Source organism: Syzygium oleosum, unplaced genomic scaffold (assembly GCF_021117445.2).
Source record: "Syzygium oleosum isolate NSW1041296 unplaced genomic scaffold, Sole_v2.1 Sole_v2.28, whole genome shotgun sequence".
Taxonomy (NCBI): Eukaryota; Viridiplantae; Streptophyta; class Magnoliopsida; order Myrtales; family Myrtaceae; genus Syzygium; species Syzygium oleosum.
The window spans coordinates 800,586-824,468 of NW_026607512.1; the positions used below are offsets into that span (position 1 = coordinate 800,586).

At 42.8% G+C, this 23,883-nt stretch overlaps 2 protein-coding genes across 9 annotated transcripts; both read right to left on the reverse strand.

The window, feature by feature from the left end:
* Positions 1-921: 921 nt before the first annotated feature.
* On the reverse strand, positions 922-7,693 carry LOC115680701 (uncharacterized). Of its 8 annotated transcripts, none has more exons than XM_056303593.1 (17): positions 7,215-7,693; positions 6,290-6,337; positions 6,067-6,117; positions 5,765-5,983; positions 5,097-5,195; positions 4,955-5,010; positions 4,563-4,674; positions 4,174-4,344; positions 3,779-4,021; positions 3,187-3,399; positions 2,903-3,106; positions 2,681-2,806; positions 2,288-2,563; positions 2,092-2,190; positions 1,485-1,972; positions 1,344-1,376; positions 922-1,207 (listed from the first exon to the last, which is right to left on the reverse strand). In XM_056303593.1, coding segments are annotated over exons 1-17 (2,556 nt in total). In that variant the 5' UTR covers positions 7,332-7,693; the 3' UTR covers positions 922-1,206. The 8 variants fall into 8 exon arrangements, with proteins under 8 accessions (XP_056159568.1, XP_056159567.1, XP_056159569.1 ...); XM_056303592.1 differs by having other exon boundaries at positions 5,765-5,986; XM_056303594.1 differs by having other exon boundaries at positions 3,187-3,288; positions 5,765-5,992.
* Positions 7,694-14,798: 7,105 nt separating this feature from the next.
* Positions 14,799-15,970, reverse strand: LOC115680760 (auxin-responsive protein SAUR32-like). Its single transcript, XM_030604592.2, has one exon. The coding sequence runs from the start codon at positions 15,305-15,307 to the stop codon at positions 14,942-14,944; it is 366 nt and encodes a 121-aa protein (XP_030460452.1). The 5' UTR covers positions 15,308-15,970; the 3' UTR covers positions 14,799-14,941.
* Between the last annotated feature and the right edge of the window lie 7,913 nt (positions 15,971-23,883).

Consider the following 23,883-nt stretch of genomic DNA (forward strand, 5'->3'; position numbering starts at 1 on the left):
CCTTCACTCCTCCTCCTAAAGTTGCCGTCGAATGGGTTACTTGCAAATTCGTCGTTCGGCTATACTTCCATAGGGAGTCAGGGACGGGATATTTACCCGCTGGCTACGATGGGGGGGGAGGGGGGGGTGAGGAGAATAGGTGTTCGATAGGCAGTCGAACCGGCCAAAAGATCGAATTGGAGATCGAACCGGCCGGTAGGGACCAAGTGGGCCCAAAGTCCTTCCTTAGGCTGGGCTGTGTTGGCCCACTAGGTCCTTTCCGAAACAAAGCTGGCTTGGTGGAGTTGTGGCATGCATGTGATTGCCCTTTTCGCGTCCATCTTCTAGGACCCAGCATCAGATGTTTCTCTTGCTTCTTTTTTGAAGTTGGCTCTTTCTTTCTTTCTCTCCTTTTTTTCGTGGATTGATGATTACATCTGAGCGACCGCGCTCATGTAATGCATCGTCACTCGACAAAAGTCACTCCCGTAAGGTAATTCGTGCATCGGTTAGCGATGAACCCAGCCAGGGTCGAAAGCAAATCCGACCATTCCAGTCGGAGACATTTCGACCGAGACTCGTCTGATTATCATCTATGTCCAGGGCAAAGATAGATGATATACATCACAAAACGTTCATAATACCAATCAAAAACTAAGGCAATGCCAATCACATGTGAAGTACAGCTACCCTCAAAACCTTCAAGCTACCGTGCATCTTTAATGGGGTTCAATGAAATTGAAATGGTTGCTTCATTTCACAGAACTCAAAAGGAAAACTTGACTGGAAGTTCCTTACCACTTCTCATTTCAACGCCCGGTATGTTTAATGTTTTCATCGTCTTTGGGACAAGTCTTTGGGACAAATTCGGGACCTCGAAACGCTGCCCTGGACACTTATAACCCGATCCACCACCCAACAATACGATTGAGCAAAATGGAATGGAATAGAAGGATGCTTCGCATAAAAATTTTCGCCAAAAATGCAGTCATGTCAATTTAGTATGCAATGTAAAGTACGAAGATTCACGTTGTGATTTTACTCGACCAGGCAAAATGAGAGAATAAATAAGCCAAGATATCTCAATCAGAGAGGACTTTGAGCATCAGCGAAAGGGTGGGGTGCAACTTCAGTCTGAAAGAATTCCGGTCACGTATTCATCCACTCGCCGTGGCGATTGAGAGGACGTTGTTCCTTGTTTTGCTATCCATGCACGCCCAATCATCTCCTGCATCACCAAAAAACAAAAATAATTCTCTACAAGCCTAGCACCGAAAAAGAAAAAAAAAGACGGACATGCAAGTTAAGTAATGTAGATTGATGACTAATCATGCATACAACAACCACAAGGATACGATACTTACTATCTTCTGGGAATCGAAGTATGGCTGCCAGCCCTGTCAAAATTCAGTACAATGAATAAGCACATGCTCTAGAATAATTTCGACTGCAAAAGCATCGGATCAAAAGAAAGAGAAAGGACACTTTTAATCATCGATCAATACCTTCCCGGATGTCTGCCAACAGCATTTAAGCCAGCCCTTCCGTTACTTAGCCCTTTGCCATGAGCATTCACACCGAACGTATCAAGATGTGCCCCGTTGGAAATGAACCCAGGGGCTTGGCCTGGCTTTGTTTCTAGACCGTTTGAACCCAGAGCTTCCTTAGACTTGCTTAGTACTGTGGCTTTGGAAGTACTCCCAGTAATGCTAAAGTTTATTCCATTAGAATGCATATGCATCGTTGACGGGCGCAAGGAATCCTCAGTGACATTGAAATTATTTTCAGAAGCATTCATCTGTTTGCTATCAATGGCTGAAGCACTTCTTAATCGGGCCTGTGCCACAGGGGTAAGAGCCACAGAGGACATCGATGAGGAATTGGGAGCTGACACAGCAGCTGCCGCAGCTACTTTTGCAACAGCTGCCGTAGCAGCTATCATTTCTTGAGCACCTTCACGCAGCTGAATGTAGTCCCCCTCGATCACAAAATACTGTAATAGCACATCACATTCTCCAGTTATATTGGATCTTTCCCTATATCAACGATATTTAAACTAGTTGAGTGTGTGCACATGTGCAAGAATGCGAACTAGCTTATCAAGAAACTCACTTCTGGATGACTAGCAACAAAGTCATCAAGTTTCCCGTACTTCCTCTTGTAATCGTGCCAATGTAAGGGTGCCAGCATCTTACCCAGCCTATTTGGCAGCTGTAATTGACAAAAATGGCTCATCAGATTGAATCAATCTTTCATGCAAGATGGACAAAGCAGCTCGCAACGATTATTTCCAGAAAAAAACACTAACCGTTGAACTAATTCGTATTTTACCACCAGGTGGAACGGTGCGAACTATACAAGCCAACAAGGATCTTTCATCAAGAAGATTAGTTTCTGGATTTCTTCCACCAGTTGACTTAATAGCCTTCCCAGTTGGAATAACCATTTCAGGTGCAATTTCATCAGCAGCGTGATTGTTGCCAATGGCATCACTATTTGCAGGATGAAGTGAAATTGGAGTTGGCTGTTCAGCTTTAAATGCTTGAACCTCTATTTCTTGATTAGTCACACTGGAAACCTCCTCCTATACCATTACAACAGCGGAAACTTCTTTTAGCCATACAAGCTGCCTGAGGAGGATGAACTCGCGACACAAGTAAAAGATATTGCAAAAGTTACAAAGGCATAAACAGCAGCCCACCTTAGATTCGATACTCTGTTGATGACCATCCAAAGTCAAAGCATCATGAAATTGAGATGAAATCGGGTTCAAACTCTGCTCATGCTGGGAGGATCCCAAGTAGCTTCTATCAATAGACTCGGTAACCTAGCGGATCGAAGATTGTGCTATTTAATTTGAAATCGTAGACAAGAGTGTGAAGAGAAAATTTCTCAATGATTAAACAGGGATTGTAAACACCACCTGTGCTTCTCCAGTAGATGATGAAATCGAAGAATCAGGCTCTATTACTTGGCTCACATGAACATCTGGATATTCTCTTTGAACGACTTCGCCATTAACAGTCAGCTCATAGCCATATCCGGAATCAGATTTCAGTAAGTTCTGTTCGTTCTGGGTTTCTGAATGCTGTATGTGCTTTGATATATGTTCTTCTCCAGATACATCCTGCAGATATGAACCTGATCACCATACCTTAAGAAAATTCGGTCATCAGCACGTAGGGATTATATGCTATTTCTGCTAACCTGTTGATTCTGCCACTGCTGATTGGACGACAGTGAAGGTATTGATTGATACTGATTAAGCTGAGAGTGAGGAACATTTGATGGCACAGATTGTGGGATTCCCTGTTGATGCATAACAAATGGATGAAGTGTAGGGACCTGAGCAGGTGATAGGTATGCAGGCAGTCCAAGCAGTGATGACGACCCAAGTGGAACACCAGTAGCACGGTCAATCTAATTTGAAATTGCCACGTATCCAAAACGCTTGGAAGTTAGAGACATCTCGACAAATAATTACTAGCATAATTTCAGTAAAACACAAAAGTACGGTAATGAAACTCGATTATCAACTAATATTTCTGAATTTCTAATTCAATACGCAGGACCAACATCTTCCGCATAACAACCAAAGAAAGTTCTCTTTCCAAATCTGAAAATAAAAACATTTTTATTGACTCAATAGCCCAAGCAAAGCCAAAGACAGAGATAAGATGTTTTCCACCAGCTATTTTTCCACGAAATGAACGCCCTAGGATCTGGATCTTTTTCTGGCCCTGAATCTAACTTGGCCAATCATTGAGATAAAAAGAATATCCCATATTTGGCATTATACCTGGGATGATCCATTGCTGGATGCACTGCCAGAATTATCACTTGAAAGCGCAACAGTATTTCCAGTGGATCCATTAGAATCTAATCGGTTGCCATTAATCTGTCCAAACTGAGATACATCTTTCACATTTGTTTGTGGTATACGAGATTCATCAGTAAAGGATCCACATCTTTCTCTCAGATCAGCCAATTCCAGTTGAAGCTGTTGTATTGTATGCACATGAAATCTCTCCATTTCTGCCACCTAGCAAATGTAACACAGTATAATGTCAGCATATGAAGATCGGAATAGCCAAATAATGCTATGAACCAAAAATATAAACACAAACAGGTTAACTTAATCGCAGATCGGAGATACAATCTAGAAGTATGAAAGAGAGATCATAGCAGATAAACCTGTCGTTGCCAACCAATCCAGAGCTGATTGCATTGTTCAGTTCGTTCGCGCAGTTCAGCTTGTAAAGAGTGAGATTGCAAAGCATCCATTTCCTGAACACGTGCAATCCAAGCTTGGGCCTCCCTCAACTGATCATCCTTATATATGATTGTCTCTTGAGCAACTCTATACTGCAAAAAGGGTAAAGAGTAAGTAATAATAAATGGAGTAAATTATCCAGACCACATTATCGCACCAAAGTAAACTAGCACATCAACCAAATAATTCATTTAGAACAAAAAGGATAAAAGATATGATTTCCTTATGCCAATAAGCTTGAAATTCGTTAACTCTCGAAAAGCTTTTCACTTGAGAAGCCTAAGCAACACCTCTGTTAAGCAGCACCGACCTGTTCCTGCAAGTCCATGAGCTGCCTCTCTTTGTCCTGAAAATGTTCCTGAAGGTCGTGAATTTGCTGCAAGTGTTGCATTCTTTCAGCGTCGGAATGATCACGCTCCCTTCTGCACAGAGTACAAGAGAGAAATTACCATTAAAGTCACTTCAAGATGTCTAAGCATCAGACTGTCCAAATCTCAGGAATAAAACCTGATGAGGTAAAAAAGCTGCAGTAGAAATAAGACAAGAATGTCAAGAAGCATACAAATTAAAGCACTCAATGCAAATGAGTTGACAATATCGCACCAAAGGCACAATCAAAGAGAAATTTTTCATATTATCTGGCAAAGTGACACCTCATATCAAACTAAAGCATAAGCTCAGAACTCGAAGTTAAGGACACACCGAAAAGTTGCTAATTCTTTCTTTTGTTCTCTTAAAAGATCCTCCTTGGCCCAAGCCTGCGAAATCAAAGGGACAGTTAAGAGTGATGGCTAGAAAGAAGCCTTGAAATGAAAGTAGAAGAAAATGAAAAAGGTCCACAAACCGCCTCGTTGTCTCTTTTTATAGCAATAAGCTCTCGATCTTTCTCTTCCATCCTCCTTTCCAAGTCATGGATTGCTTGCTCTCTTTCGTGTAGTTGCTCCTGCATGACCAAATAACATCACATTTTAAAGGACAGGGACTAATATATATCAATCTACCGATATATTTGAAAAGATTTAGTCCATGATGACTGGTCAGAGCTATGGGGTGCCAATAACCTAACATGAAATACCATTATCTATCAAAGCAGGAGAACATTGATTGGGCATGCTGCATGCGCAGCTTGTAAAAATGAGAAATGCTCAGCTGGCCTTTCATTCTAGACCACGCATGTTCCAAGCCTTTATATGAACTTATGATTACTCATTTTGGATTTAAAATTTATCATATTACTCCTCATTGGAAAGATAAGAAATAAACTCGACCGTTTCACTGGAGCTCCAAAGGATATCAAAACGAAATGAGAATGCTAATCGAGGTTGTCCATGATCGAGGAGAGTGCTCCTACTAACTGTGCTCTAAACAAGTTGATGCAGAAGCTCAAGTACTTCCAGTGTAAACTTTTATGTTGTATATGAAGAAACATATGTTTGAAGTTACAAAACCAATTCTTCCCTCTAAGTACATTATTAGAGCAGAACTTCAGAGTTCACTTTGACTTTAGCAGACCTGAAGTTTGACAGCAGCATCCGCATGCTCCTTGATTTGAGAATCAAAGGAGTTTTGAATTTCAGCAATCTCAGATTTAGCAATCATCTGAGCTCTAAGCTCAATCTCTAGATGCTGCAAATCCTCTCTCTTAGTTGCAATGCTTTGAAGCTGCTCCAATAGGTCGTCACCCGAATTGCCATCAATTGTAATTGTACAGAAGTCGAGCGGCTGTCTTCCCTGCTGCACCTTAATTAACAGCAAAGCACATCACTTTTTTATGTCCATCGAATAAGTCCCAACCATAACATCATGTTTATTACCTCATATATTGTTCTCTCATCAGACTGACCTAATTTTGACCTCTCCAAATCCTGTAAACAATTAACATGTCAGGAGAAATCAATGGAGGGAGTAAATAAGAGATGATGAGTAGAATGACTATTCTAAACGATTCACATCTACGTTAACCGTATAAACCCCCCCCCCCCCCCCCCCCCCCAAGGAAAAAAAGAAATTAAAAAAGGGCAATCTCTTTTCCTATACCAAAGTGGGGGAGAGCGGGCCAGTGAGGCTGGCACCCAGATTCTGGACCTGCAAACGATTATGCTATCATCAAGCCGAATTGCCAATTCAAATTATCAGAAAGACCAAGAATAGTTTAGACAAAGTGAGAGGCAAATTCTAATTCTCTTTAAGGCTCCATTTGTTTCGCGGAAAATGACAGATTTGGAAAAATATTCTCCTAAAAATGATTGCTTGAAATAATTGGTCAATAAAAAATATTATCATTATCAACACTGATTTATGTCTAAACATTTTCATAGACGGTTGAACTTTTTTTCGTTAATAGCTATAATTTTTAGGAAAATGTCTTCCAAATCAGTCATTTTGCTCGAAACAAACGGAGCCTAAACTTTTTTCAAAAACAGGCTGCCAATACAGCAAAAAGGCTGAACCTAGCTAAGCATTTGCAAATTTAACTTGTACATCAAGATTCTAGAGAAAGGGAATATAAAAAGTACAAGTCCTAAGAGGATACCGAACCTAATCATATAATTTGGCTTTTCCCCTCCACCGGACGGTAAAGCGCGACATGAAGGATAGAAAACAGACATTATCTACACTCAGATTATAAAGGCAACAGTTTTTCGAATATAAACTAGAATGAGTCCGACTGTCCATGATCACATCACAAGAACGCCCAACATGACGACGATTCGCGCACGATCTTCCACGCCCAACAGTGCGGACAAAGTCGAGAAATGTAAGCACTAGACAATGATGACGACCACTAAACAACACATATGCCGTGCCAAAATAAAAAATCAATCCCCCACAGGTTCGCGACAGTTGCTCAGAGTCGTGCATATACCGCGGCTTCCCGAAACTAACTCCGCGTTTTACCGAAACAATCGATTCACATTACGCGATAATCAAACGACTCGAGCGTTTAGGTTTAAATTCTAACCTCATTTCCAGGGCTCCGAATCGGCTGATGCTCAGAAACGGCGCGCCACTCCTTCCGGGACGAGGACATCGGCGACGAGCCGGCGCGATTGGCGGCCACACCGGCCGGAGCCTCCATCGGAGTCGGAACCCCACCCGGCGCCGCTCCAACCCTCAACCCCTTCCCCCCGTCCTCCCGGTGCTCCCCCTCCCGACCTTTCCCACCGACAAACCCTAGACCACAAAAAAGAGGAAAGGAGAGAGACCTCGGATCGAGAGAATCGGCCGACGGATTAGGGCTGGGAGCCGGCGGAGAAGGAGGAGGTCCGCCGCGGCACGGGCGGGCGGCGGGCGGTGGGGATGAACAACCCGGGGGGGCACGTAGCTGAAGATTCAGGGGCGAAACGAGTGAGGTTTTGAGATTACGGGGTTTTGGAGGTCCTCGAGTGCAATTAAGAGAGTGTTGATAGAGAGAGAGAGAGCGAGAGAGAATTTAGATGTGCAAAATCTCAACGCTGGGGAGACTCCCGCTATTTATAAGGGGCTCACATGATTGGCAGGCTCACGCACCCCATTTTGGCGCGTGCCGCATGGGATTCGGCCCCCTTCCGTCCCAGATTGCTTTGAGAAGAGTTCTAGCTCTGGTGGGCTTATGGGCCGGGCCATAAGCCCACAAAACTTGGATGATGTCCAAAAGTGTTCGGGCTTGGATGATGTACGGTGTGATTAAATCGGGTCTAAAAGGGACCCGGTTTAATAAAGAGTCGAAACTATGTATCAGACCTATCTAAATTTATGAGCCCATCGATCCCATCAAGCTGCATAGTCCATGCCCGCTCACTTATATGATGATCCCTCGCATTAGAATCACAGGCATCTTGACTTCTGAGGAATCGAACGGGTCGAACCGGTCCAGTAAGCATGAAAGATTCGATGGGCTCTCGAGAAGAGTTTATCGTCGCATCACTCGGCACATCGATGTTATGAATTAGTGTTCCTATGCTTAGTATCACTATCTTAGAATCGGTTCCTCGTCCCACCTCGAGCAACCACGGATGTGGATCTAGATTGAATGTGGGTCATGTCGAGACAGTATTTTCTTCTAGTTGGCTTTTCTGAAATTGGCGTGTTGGGCTATGTAATTGTAACTCGCGGCACAATAACACGAGCACATCTTTTCAATAAGTTTCGCCTAGGGTGTCAAATGGGGGGGGGTGGGTTAAGTCGAAAATGGTCCCACTCAAATTGACTAATTTAACCCATTTTTATGAAATACAATTTTGACGACCTGATCCTAACCCAATCCATACCCGACTCAACCCATATTACTAAAATACATCCATACTTAATTCTAACTGGGAAAAATTCCAAATAATGACCCGAAGTGCTCTCATTTTCTCAAATAGGGGCCTGAAGTGAACCATGTGTCAAATAAGGACCCGAAGTGTCATCATTTTCTCAAATAAGAGCTTGAAGTGAACATTGTCTCAAATAAGAGTCTGAAGTGGCTATCTTAGTCTCAAAAAAGGGTCTCACCTTACCGAAGTCAAGGGCATTTTCATCTTTTAAAATTTTTGATTTTTTTTCTTTTCAGTTTTTTCCATAAAAAACAAACTCAAAAATGAAAAAAAAAAAGAGATAAAGTTAAAAAACAAGGGGAGGCCAGCCCTGCCCCTTCTTTTTTAATTTTAAATCTAATTTAACTAAAATTTATGTTAAAATTATTTTTGGACGAAAATGCCCTTGGTCTGCTGGAAAATTTGGTTAGCCGGCGAACCGGCGGAGTGAGGTCTTTATTTGAAACTATTATAGCCACTTCAGGTCTTTATTTGAAAATATAAGTCCACATCATGCCCTTATTTGACACAAAGTCCACTTCAAGCCTTTATTTGTGAAAATGAGAGCATTTCGAGTCTTTATTTGAAATTTTCCCTTCTAACTATGAAAATAAACACTAACTCATTTAACCCACTTTAGGCTCTTCATGTTAATGTGTCACTTAGATAAAATTTTATATCAAATTAAAAAAGTATAATCACAAAATATGAAGATGTAACTACATAAATCGAAAAAATCTCAAAAAAAAAAAAAATCAAAGATGTGAGAGCCGCCCTCGAAGAGCTTGAAGTAGAAGACAATTTGTTGCAGCTTCACAATGCCGGAGACGCCCTCGAAGATGTCGGAGTCATAGGCAACGCCAAGGAAGGTGTCCTGGTAGGTGAGGTAGGGGCCTTGGACGGAGATGTGCTCGTACTTGCTGAAGCAAAGCTGTAGATGGCCTCGTAGTGGTCACTGCACTTGTCAAGGAGAAGTTGGATGAGGACTCAGAGACCAGAGAAGACGCCAAGGCGGCACTGGAGGTCACCGGAGTCGAGCTTGCTGGTGAAGAGGACGAGGTCACTGAGGGAGTTGACACCCTTCTGGCTCAGCCACAGCTGCGGTTATTATCGGAGTGCTGCGATGGTGGATCGGCCACCATCTTTTGTTGGTATGATAATACAGAGTGCGGGTCAACCACGGCGCCGCTGGCGCGCCACCCTTGGCTCCAAAAGCGAAGACCTTGGTCTCGAGGTCCTTGATGGGGAGGTCGAGGTTGATCGTGCGGATGATTGGGGTGAATGCTGGCATGATGGAAAGGGTGGCGTTAGAGTTTTGCGGCGGTAAATATGGTTGTGACGAGTGAGCGGACTGAGGAGAGAGAAAGAGAGGAGAGAGAGGGGCGATCGTGCAAGAGACGAAAGAGGGAGACGAAGAGAGACCCATTTAGCTAGATATGGGTCATAAGCAAACCTATCATGATCTGTTTTTTAGGGCTTTCATTTTCTTATTATCCATTTAGGCCCATTTTATAAAAAACGGGTTACTCACATAAAATTGAGTTCCAAAATGACTCATTTTGTCGGATCTAATTTTGATCTATGGTCACGTTAGAGCTGGTATTGCAAATAGAGCCAAAATCAAAAGAGAAGACGAAAGAATTTGGGTCGACATTGCCCTCTTAAGTGTAAGATCAAGTTGTTCACACATTACATGGTGGGAATGCATGCACAGGGGGCAGGAGGAGTACGGCTACGACAAACCCATCTTCGATCTTTTCGCCACTTCAAGATAAGACCGTTGACTTGCCATTTTAAATAACCGATTAGCGGCAGGTGAGTAGTTGTTTAATACGAATCGGAGCACTAAAACCGACGCGTGATTCGGACATTATTCTTAGGAGAAATGCAGTTCACGCTCCCAATCCCTCTGACCCGCAAGATCGATGGGAAAGTCAACGATGTCATGGTCGGCCGAGAGGCTCGTTTCCCCCGAACATGAAGCTTTCCTTGAACGGATCTCGTTCTGAATACGCACGAGTTTCTTGAGCCGATTCCATTTGTCAACGCTCGAGGTTCAACCCTTCTTTGCCAGTGGAGAAGCATGTTCCGCAACTGTTATAACACGCACCAAACCAAGCGTTGTCATTTGGTCATCGTCCTCGAGTGCTGCGGAATGGCCAGTTTCACGCCCACTCGAAAGAAGACGTGAGGTCGTGGATGATATTAAGGGTGCGAATGGTAACCATTCTGCTCCAGAAATTAAATTCTTACCAGAAATTGATTTCTGGAGGAGAAATCTGTTTGGTAAAACATGACTAATTCTGCTTTAGAAATTGATTTCTGGAATAGAAATCTGTTTTGATTTGTTGATTTTTTTTGCAACTAAAAAAATTTAAATTTTACTCAAAGTGAGTGGCCACAGGTATTATAAGCCATTCTGTAAAGTTTTGAAATTTTTTATTTTTTTAATTTTTTTTGGCATCTAAAAAAAATTAAATTTCACTCAAAGTGGGTAGCCACAGGTATTTTAAGTCATTTTGTGAAGTTTTGAATTTTTTTATTTTTTTATTTTTTTGGGCACCTCAAAAAATTTAAATTTTACTCAAAGTGGGTGGCTACAGGTATTCTAAGTCATTCTGTGAAGTTTTGAAATTTTTTATTTTTTTTGGGTACCTCAAAAAATTTAAATTTCACTCAAAGTGGGTGGCCACAGGTATTTTAAGCCATTTTGTGAAGTTTTGAAAATTTTTATATTTTATTATTTTTCTTTTTTTTGGGCACCTCAAAAAATTTAAATTTCACTCAAAGTAGGTGGCCACAGGTATTTTAAGCCATTTTGTGAAGTTTTGAAATTTTTGATTTTTTGTTGGCACCTCAAAAAATTTAAATTTCACTCAAAGTGGGTGGCCACATGTGTTTTAAGCTATTCTGTGAAGTTTTGAAATTTTTGATTTTTTTGATTTTTTATAAAAAAAAAATTCATCAAATTTCATATTTTCCCGAAATCTGACTTTTTTTTATTTTCTGGAAATTTTTATGAATTTTTCTAGAATTTTTCAATTTTTATGGATTTTCTGAAAAAAAAAATTTGTGAGAAAATAGGGAGAATGCATTCCGGAATCAAGAAGCTACAAAAAGTAGCTTCTATTTTTCTTGCCAAAAACTTATTCTAGAATCAAGAATGCATTCTGGAATCAAATATTTTTAACAAACGCATTTTTATTCCAGAATGCAAAAATCGTTTTAGAATGCATTCCGGAAATTTTTTAACAAACGCCATTCTGTTCCGGAATGCATTTCAGAACAGAATTTTTATTCCGGAATGCATTCCATGCGCACCCTAAGCTCTGGGCCCGAGACATTTGTCTTTTGGTCAATTTCTTCTGGTGCCCTTCTATGACTGGCTCACGTTCGTTTTTGACTTCTAAGATATCTTTACAGCCACGATTCTGCCAGCTTATGTTCCGACTGTCAAAAGTTATTGGTAAGCATCTTATATGTTGGGTCCTTGTGCATGTGCATGTGCATGTGCATGTCCCTACCTCCTCCTCCTCCTCCTTTTATTCTGGTCCCAACCCCACTATTTTTTGAACAATGTTCTCCTCAATCAGTGGTTGGAAATTCCCTCCAACCATGCCTCTGCTCACAGAGTTACGGGCATGGATGTCGCCCGCATGCAAACCTAATTAGAACAATAAGGCGAGGTAATGTCCTTGCTTGTAAAGCTACTGATTCGAGGCATGAAAGCATTTGAGGGGAAAAAAATATGAAGGGATTCGAAGGCATGAATATGTTCGGCTAGTAGCCAAAGGCTCCTATTATGCAGTTGCATTATACAACGACCGGCAAAAATTGCAATTGGAAAGAGAGATGGTTCGGCGGATGTGAATAATCGCCAATTATTGGTGGGATCATGTAAAAATCGGTGGTTGAACTTTTATTTGACGTTCATTTTGATCTTGAATTATGATTTTGATCAATTTGATACTTGTACTCTTTAAGTCGAACCAATCTTATCTTCTGCTAATTTGCTGACGTGGTTGCGCACTTGTATAGCCACATTGGAAATATGGGTTCCACAATGTGCGTTAAATTGCCATGTCAACTAAGATGACTCAATTGGTTCGAATCAAAGAACGCTCGAACTAATTGGATTGAAATTAAAGTTCAAGAACTAAATTTGCACATCAAGTAAGAGTGCGGGGACTCGGGATGGATCTAGAAAATTTTTTACAATGGGGGCCAAATTTTATCAATAATGCGTATTACTCGATATGATCAAATGTTATGTAGGCTTTGTTTGTCTAAACTAGCTGCATTTTCATAATTGTAGAATTGCCTCCTGAGTTTCATCAATTTGTGGGGCCAAATGCAATGTAGATAGTCACTATTGACTGAGTCGTGCATTTTTTTGGGGAAATTTAAAGGAGGCAAAACTTATTCATTAGGCCCTAGTAATTTAGCAAAATCTAAAATTATTTTTATTATCAAATATTAGGAAAAAAAAAAAAAGTCGGAGCAAGAGCCTCATTGCCTTCGATTCAACATAGGTCTGTCCATGGCGGGGACCCATTTTGGTATTTTCTCAAAGAAATTAACTACTTATAGTATAGGGATGCGCATGGGACGCGAGGAATATGTGCCCCGCGTGATGCTGCCCCGACTCGAATGCGGCATTAGGCGGGGCGGGGCACGGGGTAGGCTGAGGCCGGTATCATCCGCCTCCTGCTTACAAGTTTTGTTCGCATAGAAAATGTAAGCTTTGGAACATCTCTATAGACCATTCTTCTGTTACAAAATCCGTTCATAAAAAGCCATTCTTTCTTATAAAGAATAGTACAAATAAGAAAAATGTCAATTTGTCATCTAGCAAGTGGTATTAGTTCTCTTCGAGAATGAAAAAAAAAAAAATCCGGGTCGGTGCCCCATTGTCCCCGTGAAGGCAAAATCACCTCGCCTCAGCACGGAGCGGTGGCGGGCTAAATATTTGTTTCTTAGGGCAGGGACGGGATTCCTGCCCAAAAGAATTTAATAAATGTTCAAAATGAAAAGAAAAAGGCTTATAGCCCGGTTCTCATGCGTACACTGGAATCAATTTGGAAGCAGCCGGTTCGATTTCGAGGCCAGTTCAATAAAGATCCCGATTCAGTCCTCGATTCTCAAAATTAATCCCGATTGAATAGATTTCAAGTTTTCAGTCGAGAATCGACTGACTCACCGTAAAACCGATTACCCCTGCACAACACACAAACAAGGGCCTAGGGAAAATAATACCTGGGTCAAAAGGTTATTACTTCCTAGGAGCATCGAATTTAAGTCCCGCGCAACAAAATAATCCGTTTTTCCGATGATCCTTTTCCCCTCTTTCAACAAATTGGACATTACATCCCAACAACCATATTATATCCAAACCAACAAATTGAATGCGGCATCATATCCTAACCTCCAAATCACCCATGTTGTAGGACAAGTAGCTTTGTTCGTAGGATCTCCAGAAGCAAATAAAAATGTTCAATTTAAGGATCTTTTTCCAAAGTCTCCCACAATAACGGTATGCATCGATCTCTGTCCAATCCAGAAACCGGACCAGATGGTTCGACCGGACCGGACCGTACCGAACCGGCAAAATCGGCCTACAGTACATCCGTTTCTAATATTTTTAATAGTTTTTAAGGTGGACGGGGTCGGCTATTAGTTCCAGAGACTTTTTAATGTGGAACTGATCACCCCCTGTCCCACAAGTATGGAGACCCTCAGCCAATCTCAACGTCTTTTTCCGGCTCAAACGGATAGACGCTTGGCGTACCCCAAACGTTTAAAATTAAATCTAGCCTTATTTAAATTAATATTTATTTATAGTGTCCAATCATGTTTTTTTCTCCATTTAAATCGTGCTCCACACGTTTGAAGTACCCACCTCGCACGCTCCCTCTCCCCAACGACCTCCCACTAGCGAAAATCGGTGAATTTGACCCGGAAAATGTCCCGAAATTGGGAATTCGAATTTGAAATATTTTTTCTAAAATTTTATTTCCACAAATGATCGAACCGGTAAAGGAGAGCATATATAATTTACAAACAAAAGCAATATTCTTCTTTACGCTTTTCCTGTGGAGAATATTTACAGGAAAATGGGAGAAAAAGCAGAAACCAAGCATCCACGTTTATCAGACCAGGACGCATTCGTCAACATCGTCATCATCGTCTCCATCGAAACAAACCCGAGCATCGTCGCCCCCAAAAAATTTCAGCTGAAACAAAAGACCTAAAAAGAAGGCAAATGAAAAGAAAAGGAAAAATGGTGATTCTTCACAGTTGCAGAAGTGATTCACGCATCATCGACCGACGTTCGACAGACCAAGAACGATCTATAACAACGAAAGGAAGCCCTAGCGTGTGGTGATAAGAAAAAAACATGGTGTCCATGTGATCAAACCCTGAAGCACCACGCGTGGTGGTGGCCGTGCCAGCCGCCGAGGGAAGGGTGGTGGTGGTGGTGGTGGTGGGGGGAGCTCTCCCGGTCGATGGATTCCTGGACGGAGCGGAACTCCTCCACGTGGCAGGGGATGGTGATGGGCCCCTTCTGGTCGAAGCCGAACTCCTCCTCGGCCTCCTTGAGGAGCTGCACGAACCGCGGGTGGTTCACGTACATCACCGGTATCACGAACCTCCTCCTCTCCCCCTCGCCCTGCCCCACCATCACCGCCAGGCACCCCTTCGGCACGTCGTGCTCCTGCCGCTGGTGGTGGTGGTGGTGGGGCAAGTGCAGGTGGAACAGCTTGTCTCCGCTTCCCATCGCCGGCCGCTAGAAAGAGCGAGAGAGCAAAAAAAAAAGAGAGAGGAAGAAACCAGACAGAGAGACAGTGGCAGAGAGAGGCGCCGAGCGAGCGAGCCGGGGTCGAGGGGACGACTGCTAGAGGGAGAGGAGAGAGAAGGGCCAAGGGTCGGAGGAGGAGATGGCGAGCTGGAAGAGGGTGAAGGAGGAGTCGGTGAAGGATCTGGGGATGTTGCTCATGGTAGACCACGATGACCGATCAACAACATATGGGGGGGTGTGTGAAGGGGATGGAGGAGGAGGAGGAGGAGGAGGTTTGGCGGAGGTGGGGCTTTTTATACGGAGGAGAGAGGGCGGTGGACGGAGGAGCTTCGGCCCTTTGGCGTTTGGTGTTCTGTTTCGTGTAGGGTATCGCTTTGGCTTTGGCTTTGGCTTTAGCTTAGCTTATACACAAAGGCAAAAGAGAGAGAGAGGAGGGGAGGATGAAACAGTCAATATCTCGTGTGGGTCACTACTGTGAAGATCAGGTGGTTCTGGTCTGGTTGTGCCTTCTCTCTCCCCCTCTCTAGCTAAGAAGAAGATGGAGATGAAGATGAAGATGGTGAGATCAGGATCGTTCCTTTTTCAAAATTTCGGGGTAATTTACAGCTGGAGATCGGAAGGTGCCGCGGCTGCTTCCAGGATTAGAGGACCCTTTGCTGTTTCCACTTCCGGGATATATTGCGAGCGGGGCCTGACGTGATTATTACGTGGATTCCCTCTCAAAGCTTCTCCCTATTTGACTTCTTTTTATCCCCGTGTTCACGCCGGGATCTTCTTCTCTCTTTCCTTTTTAAAACCGATACGATAAATTTATTCCGGATTAATTTTTTTACCATAAAAAATTTCAAACTGGTACACCTGTGATAATATTACTCTTCGTTAGTTTTCGTTAAAGTTTACCATCAAATTTTTTAATTGGATGGCACGTGACAGTTTGAAATTTTTAGCGGTCAAAAAATTAGTTTAGGATAAATTTATCGCAGGTTTACCAGTTTAAGGTTTTTCGTGGTTAAAAATTTAGTTTTGGGTAAATTTGTCATAGGCGTACTAATTTTGGGTTTTTCTTGATATTAACCTTTTAAAATTTTAGCGGATAAGTGCACCGGGAGCCCTGAAACTTGTCGCGGAGTTGCGATCGCGTCCCGAAACTTTCAAAAAAGCAATCAAATCCGCGCGATTAAGTGTCGATTTGAGATGTGATGCTCGATTAATATCTCTTTATATTCACAGGTGGCATGAAATGAAGGAAGAAGTGAAATAAGAAACCATGTCTGGTGACGCCTCGAAGTGGAATGCATGACCTGAAATGCATGACCGTAAATTACTGTTAATATAAAAAAAAGATTTAATTGACTTATTGAATGCAATTATAATATCAAATCCCTCCTTCCTAGAAATTGTTCCAATGTATACCTTGTAGTCTATCCACGGGGGTCACGCCTATTTTTCTATATCAATCCTCCATTCCTATCTATTTCCCATGTTGAAAATTATGTAAAAAAAAAAGAAAACAGGGCACTTTTTATTTTTAAAGTAATGACAAACTTACCATTTTATATTTCAAGCAACCAGCAAATAAGAAAGTGAATCGAGGATGGTGATTTTCGTTGCACAGGCTTTATATTGTTCCAACCGTCAAATGATTTTTCGGAAAAAATAACGTTATTGTTATTTCACTTAAGCCACATGAACACAAAGTCAACACCGTCAGCTGTTCGACGTTCATGTAGGTAGATTTTTAACGATCCTTATTTATGAAATTTTGGCGGAAGGTAAATGTATCGCATACAGTGGATATAGTTTGAGATTTTCTTTTTGTAGGTTTTGTTTTCTATCGCAATAGTTTTTTTTTTTTGGTCGGAACTATCCCAATAGTTACAATACATATTAAAAAATACATTTTCACATCAAGACTATTGCCAAAAAATAAAAAAAAATGGTGAACTGACTCGCAAGTTTCAACGTCGATCTCCAACTGCAGACTTTTTAATTTCACGAATTGACCTCGCACCCGCCTTTGTTTTTTCCAAATGACTCGCGCTTCGCATCAGCATGACGCTCGCCCGGAACAGAGCCGGGGCGCGGGACGCAGCAGCAGAACGAGCTCCGCCAGGAAAGGCCCGGTACGATCGTTGCGGACCCACCCGGGCCCAAGGGCCACACGCGTCGCCCAGCCACGAGGACACGTGGCCGCTAGGGGGTGGGGCGGAATGCGGGCGTTCCCGCGTGGGGACTCGCGTGGGGCCGGCCGACAATGACGGTGATGGAGGAGCCGAGCCGAGCCGAGCCGGACGACGAGTTCTGTCGGTACACGTCAGCAGGGAAGGGGACTCTTTCGCCAATTGGCGCGGCTGGTGAGCCCAAAAGTCTTCGGCGCGAAAAGAGAAACGTCAGGGTCTGGATCAGCTCCTAACTTAATCCTAACGTTTTCATCATTTTCCTTCTTTCTTAATTCCCCCTTTAAATTTGTCCTACCACCAAAAAAAAAAAAAAAAAATTTACCCTTTAAAACTTTTTGACCAAAAAATATATATTCCCCCTTTAACTTAAAATACGTGATCACAGGACAAAAAAAATAGGGTTAATACCGCGAAAAATTTCAAATTAGCATGCCTGTAAAATTTTACCCTAAACTAATTTTTTGACCACCAAAAACTCCAAACTTGTACACCTGTGATAAATTACCCTCAGTTTATTTCCGTTAAATTTTACTGTCAAATTGCTTTGTTAAATGACACGAGACAATTGACGGATGTACCAATTTTATATTTTACCCTCTGTTTGTCACATGAGTACCGGTTTATGATTTTTTGTGGTACTAATTCAATTTAATGGAAACTAACGGAGAGTAAATTTGTGATAAATGTATCAGTTCGGGGTTTTTGGTGGTCAAAAAATTAATTTAGGGTAAATTTGTTATAGGTGTACCAGTTTAGGGTTTTTCGTGGTAAAAAAAATTATTTTTGGGTAAAATTGTCATAGATATACTAGTTTGGAGTTTTTCGTGATATTAATCCAAAAAAATATTATAGTACAAATTTTAAGTATATTTTATTTGAAAGCACTCAAGTCAATTTATATGATTCCCATCACCCATAACACGAGAACAACAATCAATAAGTTGAATACTCTAAATTTTTTCTTTTATCGATAAGTTAATAGATATTTCTTAGAACGATCCGATAGGCTAGATTTGTTTCGCGAAAAATAAACAATTTAAAAATTACTTTCCTAAAAATGATCGTTCGTATCACCTGAAATAAGTCGACAAAAAAATTTCCATTATTGACAGCAATTTATATCTAATCATTTTCGTTCGTTCGTTCGTTCTTTTTTGTATGTTACGGAAAAAAATTTAAATTATTTATTTTCTGCGAAACTAATGGGATCTTGTCACAAAATCGAAGATGGGACTAATAACAAAATCATCCTCGATTTCAATTTTATTTTTTCCCGAAAAATCTAGCTAGCCGTGGGCCTGGTGGACCGGATCTGACGCCGCAATGAACGGAAGAAATTGCTGTTGAGCTAAAATTACAGAACATTTTTGTTAAGGTAGAAGGTGGGGAAGTACACAATCTTCAGATGATCTTTCAAATTAAAGTCAATTTTTAGAATTTCAGGAGATGTGTACGTTAGATATGGATTGACACTTTTCAAATCGCTCGCGGCCTTCGCATAAATCGTACTTTTAAAAATTGAGAGATCGAATTGAACAAATCGAATCAATATAACCTTTTTTTTTTTTGAACTTTCATTTGCCGGGATTTCTGCATAATCGTCTTCCTCATTAGTCACCACCCCAAACCAGCAAAACACGATGCAATTTTGAATTCGGATTCTGTTAACGAATTCCCTTGTTAAGCAGCTGATTGAGGAGACTTTACAATGTTCGGTATCCTGCTAACCGTCTCTTGAGCAATGCGCGAAACCGATATTTCGAAAGGCGAGTTATTCATCATTCGGTATTACCTAATAAGGGCCGGCTGTTCCCAAGGCCCGTGAAATTTTAGCGTGTCTTCTGACCCCGATCTCAGGAAACGAAGAAGAGATATTGGAAATCCTTTCCAATAATAAAAAAAAAAAACGCTTTCATTGCCAAAAATAATTTGTGTTTAAAAGTTTTCGTGGCAATGGTACCGATTTAGAGTTTTTCGTGGTATCAACTCTCCTTTTGTTTAAGCGGATTTAAGGTTGCTTTTTTTTTTATATTCGATAGTGTTTATATACTTATTTATTTAGTTATTTAAATGAACAGTGGAGCCGTTGCTCCCCCCCACAAAATGGGACGACCGAGAATAATAAAAAGGGGATCTTTGCCAAAAAGCATATGATTGCCTGGAGCCCTCAGCCCACGAAACGGGGAACCACTTGAATTCCACCTTTTAAATTTTTGTTTTAATTCATTTGATCAAATCTCTCTCTTTTGATCTTTATGACTCGAACATAGATTCCCCCAAAAACATTAATCCGGTAAACAAAATCAAATATCGATCTTTCATTTCGTATCGGTTCTCTCGATGCTATATGAATGATCGATTCCGTTAGCCTCCTGGTAGATGGGTTACAATTTCCCGGATAGATTTGCATGCGAACAAGGTCTATCTTCTTAACCCAACAAAATCAACGAGCTGCACACACGGGGGCAAGATCGCGAAATCTACGCACCGGCCTTATGAAAAGGCATAGATTTTTATGCAGGTTTTGCACCGTGATCGATTGTCTGTAAACTATTACGTGCAACGAGACGGTGCCCGAGGGACGGCCGTTCCGGATACGATGTGAGAACCCGAAACGAATTTACAGAGAGAAGTACGAATTCGAAACGGCACGTCCCGACTTGACTCGAAACGGGCACGAATCGGCGCGTTCTCACTCGATTTTTTTAGTCGAAATCATTCTATGATCATGTCGAACGTGAACATCCCTTGTAACGATACGAAATGCTACGAATACCGCATGATAAAAGAATTGCCGGCTCACCAAACTGTCCAAAGAACCGGCCCTTGCGAGGCGATGGGTGGATGGGCCCAAAGGATGAGTGGGGATTCGCATCAGGACACTTTTGGCCCCGTTCCCATTAAGAGAGAAAAACCATTGCTAGAGAGAAATGGAAATGATGGTGGGCATAATCGTTTGGGGGTGTAAATGGTTCGGTTCGGTTCGGATTTTCATTAAGAGAGAAAAACTATTGCTACACAGATATGGAATTGATTATGGGCATAATCGTTACAGGTGTAAATGGTTCGGTTCGGATTTTCGGAAAATCTGAACCGAACCGAACCGTTGAGATATGAGCTCGCTACAAACCAAACTGTGATCCGAACCGAATACAAACCGAACCGAAAATCCAGTTCGATTCGGTTCGGCTCGGTTCGGTTCGGTTCGGTTCAGATTTTCGATTTTTTGCTTTTTGTCTTTATACTCTAGTCGAGCTCACTTTCCCTTTTGAAAAAGAAAGAGAAAATCGCTTTCCTTCTTTTTTTCTTTGCTTTTTTTTTGCCTTGTCTCTGCAAAAATGTCTCTCTCATGTCGTCTTCTTCTCCATCATTCATCTCCCTGAACGCGACTCGCTCTCTTCCACTCCATTACCCCACCATTAGGTCCCCCACCAACACCCATCATCCCCCCTCACCTTCCCAGTCCCCAAACCTTCTTCTTTCCGCCTCTTTCCCAAGTCCCACCACCACCTCCGTGTCCCTCTCGGCATCCCCAGGCAGCCCCCGACTACGGCCTCGAGGAGTCCTGCTGGCTCCGGGAGGAACAATGGTGGCTGTGCGAGGAGCAGCGGCGGTTCCACGAGGCGCAGAGGTGGGCCCGCGAGAAGGAGTCCCCCCTCCTTGGCGAGATCGCCAGGCTGAAGCTCCGGATTCAAACCGATCATGGGGAGGTGGCGAACGTTGCCGCACTGTTGCAGGAGAGGGAATTTGATCGTGGGGAGAGGGTTGAGCGCGAGTCTGCGATGCTACTGGAGGAGAAAGAGGAGGAGGCGATGGACGAGAAGGAGATTGTAGTGGGGGAGAGTTGCCACGGTATTGAAAGATGAAACTATTTGGTTCAATTCGGATCATGAACCGAACCGAACCGAACCGAAACTATCCAAACCGGCAAAAAAGAATGGTTCGTTTTTCATTATCTGAATTGAAAACTGAACCGAATTGAAAGGCATAAAATTTTCGATTCGGTTCGGTTCGGTTCGGTTCGATTTTTCGGTTCGGTTCTGACACCCCTAATAATCGTTGTCAAATTAGTAAAGATCGATAGTGGGTCGTTCATGAATGCCTCCCAAGACAAAAAAAGATGTTCATTTTCAAGACATTCATTGTGCATAACACGAAAAAAAGAACGTTGGTGTATAGGTAGACCTGTCAAATGGGTCAGGTCGGAAATGGTCCAACTTATACCGATCTATATTGTCAAAATACTTATATATTTAACCAAATCTAGAAAAATTCGCACCAAAACTGAGCTGAGAGCGTGAGATCGAGTGAAGGCGGGAGAAAGTCATAAATGTGGGTCGGGTCGGGTTGGGTATAAGTAAGTTGTGAACCCATTTGACATATATATTTAGTCATGGCCACGGGCCGGTTTCGGCCCGGTCAAACCCGGACTCGAACCGTTGACCGGGCCCGCGGTTCGGAACCGGAACAGGCCCGTGGCCTACGGGCCCGGTTCCGGTTCCAGAAATTTTGGAACCGGCCCGATTCCAAAAAAAAAATTATAAAAAAAAAACCCGGCACCTGCAGTGCAGCAAGGCCCCACCCCCACCCACCCTCCCTCACCTCCTCCAGTACAGCAGTACTCCACGCCCTCCTCTGTCCTCTCCCAGACTCCCACCAGTCTTCCGCTCCACGCCTCCACCCTCTCCTCCTCCGTCCACACCCCTCTCCGCCGGCGCCACTCCCACCCCCTCTCTGCCGCCGCCGTCCCCTCCACCTCCCTCCTCCTCATGCCCTCCTTATCCTCCCACCCTTCCCTCCCTTGCATCGGCGTCGAGCTCGTGACCCACTTCCCCGGCAACTCCTTCGCGCTGAACCTGCCAGTGGTCCACGCTGTCTTCGTCCTCTTCAGCTCCCTCACCGGCCAGCCCCTCGCCACCGCGGACGCCACCGTGTTGACCCTATACCGCACCGCCTGCGTCTCGGGCCTCTCCTCCGAGCTCCTCTCGCGGACCGACAGCAAGGTCCTCGTCATGGTCGGTCCCTCCTTCCCCCCTCTCCCCTGTGCCGGTCCTCCCCTTTTCTCCTTCGCCCGCCCTCCGTCTTTCCAGATCTGACCCCCGCCGCCGTCTCCGCCGTCGCCCCCGCCCATGGCCGCAGCCACCGACGCCGATGCCTCCTCCCCTTTTCTCCTCCTCCCCCCTCGAACCGAAACCGACCGGAACAGAAACCGGCCTGGAACCGCCAGTTCCGAACCGGAACTGGAACCGCCCCCTTGCGGTTCCGATTCCGATTCATACATGGCCACGAACCGGAACCGGCGGTTCCTGAACCGTGGCCATGACTATATAGTATCTTGGGTTTACCATTCTGAACCAATTTATGATCCATTTAATAAATATAACTAATTTATATAACAATTCAGCTCATCAAATATGGGTCAAGAAATAAGCTTATGACCCATTTTGACAAGTTTATCTATAGGTGGGCTCTTCTCCAAGAGGTCACCCATTCTTATACAAAAGCGCATGTAATGAGTATTTCCGATTTTACATATATGTCCTAGGAATGTTTGCTCTTTGTTCGGTGAGCAATGCGATATATTCTTACCTCCTTCACCATTCTAAAAGTTTGTTAGGAGCCATTTCTTGTTCATACCCTCTAATCCCCGACAAACACTCCCTATGCTCGTTGGACCGAGTCATTACAAGCCCACTAGCTTTCATGTGGTTCATCCCTGAACTACGCAACTACTAGAGGGTATACCATATTGTGACACCCCTAGGTTAATTACTCGAGGTATTGTATTTACTTTGGCTCATCTCATATCGAGTCTTACGGTTTTGTCATTTGACGTACATGTGGGTACTTTCCTAAAAGGTCACCTATCTCGATAGTGATTCAACCCGAGCACGCTTAACATTGGATTTCCAATGCTAAACTTGCCTTTATGCCAAATGTGCCTCTTATAAGTTAATTCCAATTTCAAATATTTATCTTATGAACACTCTCCCTTCGCCATTCTAAAAGCCTGTTACAAGCCGCTTCTTATCAAAACTCTCTGGCCCCGGCGAACACTCCCCGAACCGGATCACTGCAACAAAATTTCTTTATTTGAATGTTTAACTGGTGCCTCTGGACACTCGTTAAGAAATCTATATTGATGAGATTAGCGTTGTATATTTTGATATTATTAATGTAGTTATACAAAAACTTAAAAGGATGTAACTTTTTTCATTTCAAAGAATCGTTATCATCAATTTGACTAATTCGATTACATTTTTCTTACATTGGTACATAAAAGAGAAGTGAGAACGTGCCGGCCTCTTCTTCCTACAACGATGCATCGGCTAAATTACATACACGATAAAGCAGGTAAAACCAAAATCGACAATG

What these genes read in the sequence shown, in the direction of transcription:
- LOC115680701 (XM_056303591.1), bottom strand. Translation starts at nt 7,331, where the DNA reads ATGGAGGCTCCGGCCGGTGTGGCCGCCAATCGCGCCGGCTCGTCGCCG. An exon ending in AACAGAGTATCGAATCTAAG is followed by an intron (nt 2,564 to 2,680) that starts GTGGGCTGCTGT and finishes GTAATGGTATAG; the next exon opens with GAGGAGGTTTCCAGTGTGAC. An exon ending in TTGTTGCTAGTCATCCAGAA is followed by an intron (nt 1,973 to 2,091) that starts GTGAGTTTCTTG and finishes GTGCTATTACAG; the next exon opens with TATTTTGTGATCGAGGGGGA.
- LOC115680760 (XM_030604592.2), bottom strand. Translation starts at nt 15,307, where the DNA reads ATGGGAAGCGGAGACAAGCTGTTCCACCTGCACTTGCCCCACCACCAC.